Below are 14,708 nucleotides of genomic sequence, written 5' to 3'. Positions count from 1 at the left end.
TTAACAGACCACCAAACAATAAATTTTTTCTTCATCATGATTAATTGCTGAATTTTAATTAAATTGTGATTAATCGCATGTTTTATCATGTTTAAAATTCTATTTCAGAACTATTTTGAAGGCCACATCAACAATGTAAAGCAATTCTTACTAGTGTATCTTGATTGGGAATCAAGCCACTGTTCCATTTTCAAACACTTTGTCATGATCTTCAAACCCTTCTGACTCATTGAGACAAATGTGACACATAACTGTCAGTCTGTCTGAACTAGAAGCTAACATTAGTATGTCTGACGTGTTGTTATGAAGATGTCTGATCAGTTATTTATCCATAGACGAGCTCTGGGTAAGTTATATTTTTATTTTCCAACTCATTCGATCTTCACCAACGATGATTCAGGCGTTAGATTTAAACACTTTAGGTCTCCTGACACGCCCCTTTATGGAGACTGGAACCGTCCCCTTTTGCTCCCATAGACATGACTTGCCATGAAGTATCTTGCTCTGCCATGTAAAATCTTTATGTCAGCTTGACAACAAGTAAGGGTTCCTCAAAGGGTCAAAATAGTAGCAGACATAGATTCTATAACGTAGTGCTCTGTAATCTTTGGTAACAGCAGCAGTGACGGTGTAAAATAAAGAATCTTTGGCAGCACACGATAAAAAAATAAAAATAAGATAAAAACGTGTTCGGTGCTTAATCTCATCATGATTAACACGTTAATGCTGACAGCCCATTAAGCATAAATCCAACTTTTAAATCACATACCATCTTCCATTAGCTTCCATTTACTATCACTAATAACTAAAGCAACATTGCCATTAATACGTGTGATTTATTTAGGATTACTCACCACAGATAGTGTACTAGTCATCGGGCCGCCATCTGGGCTGAACGTGCCGCCATCTTGGTTCAACATGGTCCCTCCATCTTGGCTACCAGGCATGCCAGACAGCTCCATGCCCTGCAGCTGGTAGAGGTGGTGTGGAGCTGAGGTGGGAGGAGGGTCCAGAGGTGGGTACGGTCCAGAGGGGGAATCCTGAGGGAGATGGGGGGGCAGCATGTGGTCTGGCAGGGTGGGGGGAGTGATGGGTGGGATGTTGAAGTCCTCATCGCCCAAACCACCCACTGAGTACGACTAAAGAGAAACAGAAGAAAGCAGTTACAGACACCTAGCTCCCATAAGTGTATTTTTAATCTTGTTCACAGCATTTGTTGTTTTCCTTACAGACTCTTTCCTGATACGGTACAGGATGACATCAAGTTTGGGGGAGCTAGCATATTTTGATACGCAACACTTGGAGCTAGGCTCAATGGGAAGAGTGAGACTTTAAGAGACCAAAACGTCATGATGCATTCCTGTCAGAGATAATATATAGAAGACATGGATAGCTGACCATCACTATCAAGGCAGAATGTTGAATCCTTTCTGAACTACAGCTCTGTGTTGTGTCACGCTGTCACTCGTAGCCTGAGCTCCTATCTCAGACTAATGATCACTAAGGATATTCCCAGCCTGAAAGAAAGCATTGTGAACAAACACTCACTCATTCATTCAGCAGGCGACCAACAGTCATTTATATGTGCGAGTCCCATTTGCTTGAGAGAATACACACAGTCCTTTGTGTGTAGAAATACATCATTGCTAATCTGACATGCAAAAAAAAAAGAAAAAAAACCTAGGAGCAGTCCCGTAAATGATAATGAATTATTCTGAGAGCAAAAGACTTGAAGATGCTAATGGAGTGAGAGAATCATGCAACAGAAAAGTCAGAGACACAAGGACGAAAAAGTGAGAGAGAAGCCCTCTCATACTAATCTGACAGAGGAGATCTTTTATAGAGACTGACAGCCTTTTCTGCTTGGCTAGCCACACTGTTTTGCTCTTCATTTCTCACCAGCCTTCCTCCTCCACCCCTCTTTTGCTCTCTCTCGCTCTTCAAATCTCATCCTCAATTTCTCTTTCATCTCTCTCGCTCTTTTATTTTCTCACTCTTTTCTGATTTATCTCAAACTCACTTGCAGCGTTGTGCTGTGAGCTGCATGACTTGTGAGCTGAGTGGTGAGCCATAAGTTGAGGGCCACTGTGGTACGCCATGATTTGAATGAACGGTTTCACCACTTTCAAATGGGAGAAAAGAGGAAACAGAAATGTGCGACAGGAGACGCAGAAAATGATATAACGATGAAAATGTACAGGTACCCGACCTGGTCGGATTAGATATTTTGTTTGCACCAAGTCCTTCATTTGTCCTGTAATTTTGTTGCTCACCGTGGTATCACTGTCACAAAGACTGGCACCACACCAGGAGTGTAGAAAGTCTTAAAAAAACAGTATCAAACAGCAAACACTGCTTCGTTGAAGAGCAAACACTGGATCAGACGACATGTGCTGGTCATTTTTCCTTTCTCAAAAAGGGCTGTAAATAATAGTGACAGTAAATAACTTGAACAAACATGAACATGTTTCTGCAACCTCTCCACAGGGACTCCAGTGTCACTGCTTTTATATAAGGTAAGTATGTATAGATTTACTGTAGCTAACGTTGGTAAAGCTGCTGGAAACTCCTACTCAGTTCGGAAAAATGTTCTTGGCTGCACAGATACTGTAATGTCAAACTTAAGTGAGTCCAGTCTGGTGTTAGCACAAGGCTCAGACAGCTGGACGGCCGCCAGACAACAGCTCTGTATGAATTTTCACAACTTTAAGCTGTAGTGGTCATCAACACCATTGCCACAGTGAGTATAGAAAGCCACAATGCAAGGAGGTGCATTTCTTAATCTGTGAGTGGTGCATCCGGATGCTAAATCAAACTACAGTACGTTTTCTGACTGTTACACCTCAAGTCCTTGTTGTCTGCATTGTTAGTTTGTTTATTTATTTTAATTGATTGAAAAATTAACAACAGCAATTAACTGATAGTCAATTAATCACTGACATGTCTAATTGAGATAAAAAAATTTAAATAAAAAAGTTCAGTGAAAAACAAGAAAATCTGGTCGCTTAAATTAGCTCAGTCAGATTCGGTTCCTAAAATTCAAGATGTGAAATTCAGACTGAACGTCCAGGTTATGGAAAGTGTTACATCACTGAAGGCACATGTGCAAATACATATCACAACATCAGAGTATCGTGTATCAGGAAAGGTAGAGTGTGAATGGAGCCATTTCTTTCTTTACACTCTTGTTAGTCAAGAGAGTTCTCTTGCCCTGTTCTGCAATCCCACTGAATCTATCAGGTCATACGGTCACAAAAAGTTCTTTCTTGGTGTTTGACCATTTTCTCCCCCTACATGTTTTTCATACCCATTTGCGTACCCAAAATCATACTCACTACGCTGTGTGTTTTTTCATGTCCTTACAAACCGAGTCCAACAGACCTGCTGAAGCATAGAGCTCTGCATAAATTACACTGCTTGTCTGTTTCTGTCTGCCTCTCGTTTTCCCTCCCTCGTCCGCTCTCTCTATCATTTCTTCAACTTCTACATAAATTACTCGTTTCCCTCTCTCTCTCTCTCTGTCCCTCTCTCTCTCCCCCTCTCTCTCTCTCTCTCTCTGCTCTTCCATTCATGTCAGTACAATAGCCTGTTCCCTGTGCATTGGGAGCTTCTAGAAAGACTAATGTAGTAGCCTTAAAGTTCTTTCACACAAATTGTGTTCACATTACAAACACTTCTCACAACTCCTTGTTCGTGGCAATTTCATACTATATAGAAAAACCTATATTTCTGTTGGACGTGTGTGAAGAGGTAGAATAAGAATCAGAATTGTCTAAAATTAAAATCTAATTCAGTGTATATTTTATGAACTGGGGCATTTCCGAGGCATAATTGTGTGCAAAAGTTTTATCTTTCTACCCAGATGTTGAAATGGTGAAACTGCAGCCATCCCTCTCAGACACATAAGTAATTGGTGCATTCCCTGTAACTACATCAATAGTCTGTAGAAAGCCATTCACTCTTACTGTCTGATTTTTTAATTATATCCATGGTCTGTCTCCTCTGTCCTTGTGATAATGGCAGCTAAACTTACACTGTAATTAAACCGAAAGTAGGCCTTGTTCTCTGTCTAATAAAAGCAACAACATAGGTCCAACAACATATGATCAAATATAAGGCCCCCTGTAGTGTTTCTCTGATCCCTGATCAGTTCAACCACTGATGTGTGTGGGTTAGAGAGTGGGGTGAGTTTTATCCAGATAGAAGACATCAAGTATAAACAGGGCCTTAGGCCTAGAGCAAGGCTGTTAATAATAAACAACCAACCTCTTTCATTTGATACAGGCTCTACTTTCAACTAGCTACATGTGCACCGTAATGCCTCGTACCTAAAAAATGGCATTTAAATAAGATGAGATTTGTTGCTCTCCAGACACCAAGATTAATATTTTGTTCAACATGGTTTTCCCACAAAAAATAAAAATAAAATAAATGTGTATGTGTGTGTGTGTGTGTGTGCATGTGCATTTACCCAAGGCAGACGGTGTGGGTCAGTCATGTGTGTGTCCCTCCTCCAGTGCTGTGAAGGTTGGTTCGGGGGCATCACCTTGCAGAGAGGGTGAGGGGACTGCGGCAGACGAAACTGTGGGAAGAATCACAAAGACAAACAAAGGTTCAAATGGGCCCAGGGGTCAGGAAAAGGTCAGAGGTCAAATACTAAGGTCATGAAGAGGAGCATGGACAGAACAACAGGGAGGGGGAGAGGGAAATATTCTCAAGCCCTCGCTCATACACACAAGACACACATGACAGTCATCCATTCCAGGGTTTCACTGCAGACATCTTCATATGCCAATTTGCTGCACCCTCACAGAGCCACCAGCAAGGCCGGCGATTCAAACCATTCACACAAACGGATTCAAAAAGTTGTTCTTCACTGTGAACGAGACCTGGCTTTGCAGCCCTGCACCCCCTGCTGAGCTTGACAGCAGGGCCCAGCTACACTCCAGGAGAACTCACACACATTCATCACAACAACCTCTGACCTGAATGAATGAATGAAATGAATCTTGAATCCAGACTTAGCACTAATAAAGCCATAAATTCTCATTCCACACTCTTCTTACAGCACCACAATGAATAAAACATCAAATCACAGATTCCTATACCACACAATATTGTCTACATTGTACTGTATGAATGATGTTTCTTTAGTTGTGTTTTGTGTTTGCTCTGTACTAACAAACACATCTTGAGACTATCAGTGTCCTGTCATCCGGAGGACTTTAGAAAATGTGTTGTGATCCATCTATCCTTCAGTCATAACTTGCTGGTGGGACCTCATAAATATGTGAGCTACATATGCTGGTTAAACAAAACACAGAGTGAGTGAGCACCAGGAGGACACTGCATCTGTTTCACCCACGTATGCAAACCCCCGACTTAATAACAAGACGACAATATCAAGGAATTTCCTGCCAAAATTATGAGGGTTAATAATGGATCTGAAATAAATGTGAATGTGACGATTTTGTGCAGAAATCTTTGCAAATTAAATTCAGTAACTCCTTTATGAATTTTGTGCACACCAGACGTGCACATTAAGCTGATACTTGCATCAAACTGTTTCACATTTACACATATGAGGAGACGCACAAGTCATTTGTTCCATTTAGAAAAAGCTCTGTGCAATTAGAAACAAGAAAATGTCAGAGAAACAACTTCCACACACACACACACACACACACACACACACACACACACTACACACAAACCTGATTGGTTGAGGCGAAGTCAAGGCCTGCATCCGGCACGCCCCTGAACATGGTGTCCCCGTCCAGCTGGAGGGAACAAGAGGCAACAGCAACAATGTCAATAAACTGTAACACAGCAAACAGAACAGTCAGCAAAGGAGACGATAAGTGGAGATGGAGGCGGCACATTACTGGGTAGCAGCCAGTCTGTTGGCAGTTTTATCCATTTAAAATCAAATATGCAACATATAAAAACCCTCTGTAAATTCACATATTGCCCATGTCCATCACAGAGGCTGAGATGAGGTAATTTTTATCTCACTGTCTATTAGTCAAATTAATTACAGTATTCATTTACAGTAATCTCAGATGTCTAATGTTGCTCAGTGGCCAGGTTATTTCTGTGTTCCACTTACAGCAGGCGCAGGATTGTGTGGGGACCATAGGTAATTAATAAATGACTGCCCACAATGCGGTTTGAAGAATATTAGGATTAGGGGGATACGGAGCAAAAATCATGGAACAGTCTTGGTATTTCTTAGGCTGAATGCCGATACTCTATTTTCTAAATGTTCAGTTGTAGGTCTCAGCCACATGTGAGATTTCACAAGCACCTTTATTAAAACAGACTGGCTGAAATCAATTGCAAAGACAGGGTTTCCTTCCCTGTTTAAAAATATACAGCTATATTAAATAAGAGAAAGCCTATCTCTAAGAATTATCTTACAACAATAGGAAGCTGATTTAAATAGGAGGATTTCCTCTGCTGCATAACAAAACAATAAAAAATGTAAACAGAACGGCTCATCAGATCTTTAAAGAAACCAACTCCAAATCACTAAACCATTGTTTTTCATTTCCCTGTGTTTCTTCGGTGTTTCCCACAGGTTGAAAATGTGCTTGTGGTGGTTTGTCTTGCGGTGTGTGACTGATGTGAATGCAGGGGCTTGTGCAGTTTAGAGGGGAAAATGTTGCATGTTGCAGGAGAGCTTGTGAGCGAGCGGGGGCCAGCGGAGGGAGAGTGGGGGCGGGGCTGCACGGAGTGTGCGAGAGTGGAGAGATGCAAACACTGGCATGGCTTTATAGAGGAAACGGGTTCTGTAACATGGTGTCAAATTGTAATGATACTCATCCTATACATCCTTTAAAAATATATTCATATACCTCAAAAAGTCAACAGCGCTCAATATTGTGCAGCAAAACAAATTCCAGCTGGAATCACAGAGAGAGCCTCACAGCATTACCTTGTCCACATAGGACGTTAATGGAATAACACATCACATGCATCACAGTGTTGTGCAAATTCACACTTCACACTATGCCAGCTCAAAGTTCACATCACACAGCATGTGTGAAAAATACATGTCTTATAACTTCAACGACTCCTGTTCCTGTTTTCTCTTGAATCTAACAGTAATGTAATTTCAGCTGAGGTGGGCTGACCCATTCAGACAGACCCTGACTCAGGTTTTTCACCTGCATGTTAACTTGTGTCGGTCTGAATGGGGTATAAGGTGACTGCATATTTCAGAATATACTGTATGATATTTTGCATATATTTCATTATAAATATTCCACATCTTTGTTGTAAACATTTGACTTTTAAATTTACTTTTAATTTTACCTTTAATTTTATTTTATTTTTACTTCTATTTATCTTCAAGTGTCTTGTTCTCACTCTTGTTTCTACTCTTTTCCTTCTTCCTATGTTACTGTTTTGCTCCAAACACCAGAAAAAATTCCTTGTTTGTGAAAAACCTACTTGGCAATAAAACTGATTCTGATTCTGATGATTTAAGACTTGTTCAGTTTTTTTTTTGGTTTGTTTTTTTTCCAGGAAATCTGTTCACCAAAATATGAAAGCTGAAGAGTGCAGATGTGACCTACAGTACACACATACATCAGAATGTAAGCTATGCTAACTAAAGAAAGCTCTTCTGACAGAAGTAACAACCAAATCAAAAACTTTTGGAGGAACTTCTTAGAATGCATCAAGTGATTTTCGCCTGCTCCTTCATTGTTCTCCTCAGCTTTCTGTTACAGTTCCTTACTACAAGTCACATCTTTTTTCAGTTTACCTCATAACCCCTCTACAGTCCCCTTAGTGAAAGATGAGTGCCGTGGTTTAATGGAGAAAAGGTGACTTCAGACACAACACATTTATTCACATGTAAGCAAAACCACCATCTTTCCTCAACCTTAACCAAAGTCAAAGAACCAAAAGTCTTATATTCAAAAAGACGGGAAAGGCTGCCAGCAAAATCTGAAATTCTAATGTTTGTAACCAGCATGTTTGGTTTTTTTACTCAATAAATATGTATTAGTTATTATTCAATTTATTCTATTAACTGTTCAAGCCATATTAAAATTAGAGTAATTTAATCCTGGTGTTGGTATTGGTCGTGTCAATGTACAGCAGTAACATCAGCTGCAGTAGCCATTACCAGCCAAACTCTACACCCCCCCTGGGAAAACAAGAGATTTAAATCCATAAAATATATTCAAGGAACAATGGTGTCCTGGGTACACAATCGTTGTCAAACGCATACACAAGAACGTTTGAACAGGTGGGTAAAAGTAAAGCAGCATTTCAGGTACACACACACACACACACACACACACACACACAGCCTCACAAACTTAAATACACAGAGACACACAGGTGGACAGACAGGTGTAACTACCCTGTCCACTCACCAGCTGTTGGGCTTTATGCAAATAAGGTGTAGGTTTACAGAGTCAACAGAAAGCCAACACACACACACACACACACACACACACACACAGAGTTTTCTGGCTTATAGAATTAATAGTTCATGGAAGAGTCGCACAGATAAAATAACAATAGTAACAGAGTGGAGAGAGCAGAGGATTAGATTTCCAGTTCTCAGTCTCATCTCTCTGCTCTTCATTCTTACTCATGAAGTTTTTCAGGCCAAACAGAGGAGAGGAAGAGAGGAGCAGACATGCCGACCTCACTGTGCCTCACCTGCCCCTGAGTGACTCAGTGATTTCACTCACACCCCATAAACATCAAGGACTTGTGTTTCACTCCTGCTTGCCAAAATGGAACTGCCCCACACTGGAGCAGTTCATGTGGAACCTGGGTTTGTATCTATCAAAGCACTTAAAGTAAAATGCTGAAGTTAAGTGAAAGGTAAAAGTGAAAAAAAATCTTTCACTTTAACTCCTGCTTACAAACTCACAAAAAAATGTATTTATCAAACTTGTTTGGACTTGAAAATACTCCAGAGGTCTGCAGTACAGAGACTGGAAATCATTCCACCGAGGTTGGGATGTTTCAGATGTGTGGTCCAGTGGGGTGTTTCCAGACAGCGTGGTTACATTTACATTAACTAGTGTGGCAGACTCTTTTATCCAAAACGACTTACAAGTGAGGGACGTCACTAAAGCTTCAGTACAGTAGGAAACCTTGGTTTAAGACTAAATACTAAATCAGCTCAATAAGGTGAAGTGCAGGGGGCTCAGATAAAGAGGGATGAAAGTCAGGGATGATAGGGTGTCAGAGGTGTTAGGAGAGGAGGTGCTCTCAGAAGAGATGAGTCTTTGAGAGATTCTTGACCCCCTGCTCTGATAGCACTGCTAGCTTGTTCCGCCATCAGGGAACCACAGATGAGAACAGTCAGAGATTGCCTCGCTTGCAGGGATGACAGTGCCAGAAGACGTTCCTCAGTGGCCGAGAATGAGCATAAGCCCGTATGACTGAGTTCAGCTAGATGGGTGAAGACCCAGAGGTCAGTGTGAGGGCAGCATTAGTGACTTGAATTTGAGTCAGGTGGCTGTGTGAGCCAGTGACGGCTGGTTCTCCTGCATTTCTTAGCATTAGAAAAATGCATAATTTAATTTCATGAAGAGCTGCATAAGATTTATTGCAGGACTGTTTGATTAGACTGCAATAAATCTTATGCTAGATAGATAATAAACTGCCAAGTGAGTGTATATTTGTAATTATCTGTAGTGTACACAGGGGGCAGTGTTCCTGACTGGAATTAATTGGTTGTTTTTGGTGCAGTTCTCATCTGGATATATATATATATATATATATATATATATATATATATATATATATATATATATATATATATATATATACGTTGAAATACCAATGTACGGTACATATGTCTGCATATATGCCTAGTAGCCTTAAGGTGTCCTTTAATTTCATAGTTCATTATATAATCATTCATATCATCATACAACATTTTTACCCCTTCCCTTCCCTCTTTTAGAAATGTAATGCAATAACATTTCCAGAGAAGTTTTTTAACTGACTTACTTTTATCGTTTTTACAGTAGTAATTGTACTTCTACTTGAGTAAAATTTCTTTTAAGTAGTACTACTTTTACCTGAGTACAATTTTCCAGTACTCTTTCCATCCCAGCCCAATCAAACTTTATGTGCCAGACTGTGTAATCACTAGCTGTGGCTGTGTCTTACCATTCCCTCTCTTTTGTTCTGTCACAGCACAGAGCTGCTCCGACGACACGCCGCTGGCAGCTTTAAGTGTTTTAGGTCTCCTTCTACCACAACTAACGTAAGCGTTTCCCATACATTGGCTCTGCTTGGGCAGCCTGCCCAGGTAGATAACATCACTGAGGTCAGTTTTACATTAGAACGACTTTTTTCCACACCTTTCACACACACCCCTGTCTGAGCTCTGTGCGCTGCAGTAACTGAGTGGGGACTGGATGTTTCTTTGTGCATCTACCAACAGTCTGCACGTGAGGGGCTTAGGTAGATAACAAATAGCCTGGGTTTCACACTCCTCCTCCAAACTGCATGAGTCTCTGCACATTGGTCACACACTGTCCCACCCACCACCACCAGTCAATTCTCTGTGAGAAACACTTGACACTGCTAAATCTGATTTTTTTTTTTTTTTTCTAGTCTGTTCATTTCCAACAGCAGGACTTGAAACTCCAGAGCAGGTAGCCTTATTATGCTAGTGATCAGAAATGCACACCTCCAAATAAACAGATGGTTTTCATCAGGATGAAACAAGCTCTTTTGAAAAGTTTGCTGAATTCGAGGCCCATCTTTGCGGCATATGAGAGCAGTTCTAAGTCAAAGTCTAAATCTAAGTCTGACAATTCCCACTGTTCATGCAGAAGTACCAGATAATCACAATCATTTTTTTAAAGTCAGAAATAGTTTGATAGCAGAAGGGGGAAAAAAAAGGTCAACAGGCATAAGTTGACACATTTCAAATGTGAGGGATTTATTTTAATCTACCCACAGTAATTAGCACTTCACTACAATATTTATGACTGTATGATCGGGAACAAAAGCTGAGTGTAAAAAAAGGACTGCAACAACTCCTGAATAATGCCTGAGGAACTGATCCAATCTTTTCCACCACACGTTAACTGATCCAAGCCATTGTCACTAATAAAGTACACAGGCATACACACAGAACAACGCAGCAACGACTGCATTATGTGATATGATTGCAATATGTTTGTTTTGGAAACGAAATTCTGATAATTAGTCTCTTCTGGCAGTGTTTTCTATTTCCACCCATCTGTTCCATTTGGCATCCCCCCCACCAACAGGAGTCCCTCGTCGCTCCATCCCCATGATTCAACCAACTGAAACACCTTCAGCCACATCAACACAAAAGCAACAGTGCGATAAGACACCCAATCGTCAGTGACTACCAGGGATGGGTGGGGGGAGTCTGGCAAGATGTTCTGTAGCAGGAGTGACGGCCAACAAGGACAGACGGACAGACAGATTGACTGGTTGTGTTCTGATAGATAATTAGATGAGATGCCGACACTTTGGCTGGTTAGAGAACAGTACGAGGAGACAATAGCAGTATGTGATACCAAAAAAACCCACACTGGAAAGAGGCCCAAGGATGAATACGATAACCGTAGATGTACTGTATATCTTTTTAACTAGATGTGACTGAACAACCAGAATACTGCTGAAAATCCACTCTAATGAACTCCTGTAATCCTGACCCAAGTCAGTGAGGGTTGTTATTTATTTGGCACAACCTGAAGAAATGGAGCTGTATACATTGTTCAGTTACTTATCTGTCACAAAGTACTTGGCAATTTAAATATATGCAGTCTAGCACCTTATATACAGTGTGATTTAATAGCTACCGCATCAAATAGAATCTAACTCTGTGGGAGACACGATGAGTTAACTCAGCCAACTCGTGTGGGGCAGATTTATTATTACAAGAACATAAGAGTGTGTACCTTGCAGGTAAACACGAAGCACACCACTGAGGAGAACAGGGTGTGATGATAATAAACTGTCCCAAGGTGATTCAGAGTCACAGCTTATTGGTGGATTCTGAGGTGGAGGTGGGTTTTATGAAATGCTGTATGAGTAGCAGTAGCGTTTGCAGCAGTTTCCTGTGTAGCAGCAGCACAGAAGTGCAGAAGAATGAAAAGAGGCTTCAATCTGAACGTCTTCCTCTAAAGGTTGTGTTGGTTAAAGTGCTGCAGTGAGTCAAGTACAACATGTGAGTACAGGAGGCCTAAAGCTGTCTTCTTGGTTGTTGTTCACAGTTTGGAATAATACACTTTCACAAAGTCAGCTTTGTGTCGGCATGTCGACGATCTTGGTATACACTAATTTCCTGCTCCAAAGAGCAGAAGAAGACCATGACGTGGTAAAGAGGGAAGACCCACTACATGTACTATAAACACATCATGTCACACTGCCCCTGAACATCTGTCTCGTCACTGAAGGTGATTAATGTTTGCAAGCAAACTTATAAGCTTATTTTTTAGCAAATGTTGTGTGTATAATAGGGCTGTCCCAACTGAAGATTTTCATGGTCGATTGTCGTTAAATCAAGCCATTATTTGACTTACTGCACATTTATGACATTAATGTAAATAGTTAAAAACTTTTTTTTTTTTTTTGGGTGGGGGTGGTCACCAGAAAGAGTCCAGGGCTTAGAAAGGGCGTTGCTAACACTGCTCTTACAGAGAAATACAAAACTGTAATAATGAGTGCTGTTAAGTTACAAATATTGCAGGCACGTGCACAGAGCATGCCTCCCGTTAACTGCAAAAGCTGTAGTGATTCTGAAACGTGTCGGGAAAACCAGCAAGGTTTACCAAGTGGCTAAAGTTAGGCTACTTACATGTTACAGATGAAAAACCGTGTTTGAGGCCGATGAATGACAGGCAAGTGTTTACCTGCGGAGTCTGCATATCACTTTAGAGGTGATCAGCATTCAGCCTCCCAGAATAATCCCCTCGATATTTGGGGTAGTGTTTCCCACAGTCCCATGTCCCAAGAAGTTGTTGCTGTTCACTGTACTATCTTTCTTAGTCCTGTTTATTGTTTTTTACTAGGTTAACCTCCGATGCTCGGTTACATTGCTATCTAATAAGCACAGGTACTAACTGTCGCCAGTTCCTCTGGAATTTGACTATTAGGGGAGCAGCTTTAGTAAATAAGCATCCAAAGACTGTCTCCAACACTTTACACGACTTTGTGCAAAGCAACACTTCACTTTTTGTTTGGGACACACAAAACAGGAATCCCACTAAGACACTTTGAGTTGTCATAGCAGGAAAAGTGCAGGTGTGTTACTATCTCTGCTTCTCATTCTGCCCCCAGCACAATTTCTTCGTCACTCTCTTTCACTCCATATTCTCCAGTTCTTCACTAAAGCCTGCTTCTCTCCATCCTGTTCTCTCTTCCTCTCTATTTGCTTTAGAAATACCTCACCCAGCTTTCACAATCATCATGTTTACATTAGGCCCTCTCTCCCTCTCCCTGTCCCTCTTGCACCCTTCCCCTCATCTCTTACACTCCCCGATTCATCCCATGTTATTCTTGTCATTTTCTCTCTTTTTTTTCCTTTTTCTTAAGGCCTAATGTTTAAATAAATAGTTATGTTTTTAAATGGCTACACCACAAATACATAATTTCATACATGTTACAACTAATTCACTTCAGAGCTCAGCATGGCTCATTCACATGTACATCCATCCAACCCTTCATGTCACTAATGACACTGAGGTGGCTGCTGGCCGCAGAAACACCTAGTCTGACACTTTATTTATACAATGCTTTGTTAACAATGGTAGTTAAAAAAAAAAGAAAAAAAAGAAAAGTTCACAAATTGTTGTAGCGATAAAAATATGCACAGCCAACTGTTATTTAAGGCACAATCCAGCTGATGTCAAATCCTGCTCTAAGTAACACAAAGGTTGAAGTGGAACATTTTAAGATTCCATAAATCTTCAAAGATCATTAAGTGATGCATTAAGTCAAAAAAAAAATATATAGATTCATACATACCATATATACCAAATATGAGCATGTGTCCATGTAGCGTTCTTCTCTGGCAGAAAGTGCTGACCGGTTGCTGGGAAGCACTTTAATTAAGTGCTGCGCATGGGTTTTGTTTCCATGTCAACAATATCTTGACAACATATCATCACCACCATTGTATGGTAGAATAGCATCACCTCTTTACTTTTTATTTACTATTTGTTGGACACACAGCTCAGGATAGATAGACATGGAGCTAAAAAAAAAAATGTGTGTTTCCATTAACCTGCTTAATGCACAACTTGAAGTTGCAAACTTAATAGAAATGTGAACTTCAAAAAAACAAATGTTGCAAAAAAATTGTATGCACGCACGAGGTGGTTTTTCCAGACTATTGGATAAACCAGTATTTCGCAAAATTGAAATGGAAATACTTTTTTGCTTTGAAATCATATCATGCCAAAGGGAGCCAGTTCCGACAGAGAGGCAGACGGCTGGACATCACGTTTAACTGGAATGCTTTACTCAAGCAAACCCTATTGTTTTGCTTCTATTCCTATCAATTTTTTTTTTTCCATTGCTGGAGAAATTTCTCAGTGAGAAAAGGAAGGAATTTGGATGCTGAACTTTCAGTCTTTCTTCTAGACTAGCTAAGTTGACTAGCTCCTTTAAACCACTATTTTACTCCACACAATATGTGGCCCCTAACATTTCTACCACCATGTTTACTGCCATCTTCA

General features: G+C 40.5%; 1 protein-coding gene across 1 annotated transcript in view; it reads right to left on the bottom strand.

Moving 5' to 3' along the window:
* The window catches only part of tox (thymocyte selection-associated high mobility group box), a 42,722-nt gene that overhangs the window by 21,056 nt on the left and 6,958 nt on the right, over nucleotides 1-14,708 (bottom strand). Inside the window, exons 2-4 of the mRNA XM_071491960.1 lie at nucleotides 5,715-5,780; nucleotides 4,472-4,582; nucleotides 855-1,139 (exon numbers count right to left, since the gene is read on the bottom strand). Of these exons, the coding sequence (XP_071348061.1) occupies nucleotides 855-1,139; nucleotides 4,472-4,582; nucleotides 5,715-5,780 (462 nt within the window). The remainder of the gene's footprint in view (nucleotides 1-854; nucleotides 1,140-4,471; nucleotides 4,583-5,714; nucleotides 5,781-14,708) is intronic.

This window comes from Trachinotus anak, unplaced genomic scaffold (genome assembly GCF_046630095.1).
Source record: "Trachinotus anak isolate AG129_WGS33_773 ecotype Australia unplaced genomic scaffold, CSIRO_AGI_Tana_v1 ptg000012l, whole genome shotgun sequence".
NCBI classification, from domain to species: Eukaryota; Metazoa; Chordata; class Actinopteri; order Carangiformes; family Carangidae; genus Trachinotus; species Trachinotus anak.
Note: the sequence above shows the minus strand (reverse complement) of the source record. Positions and strands in the feature narration are given on the sequence as shown.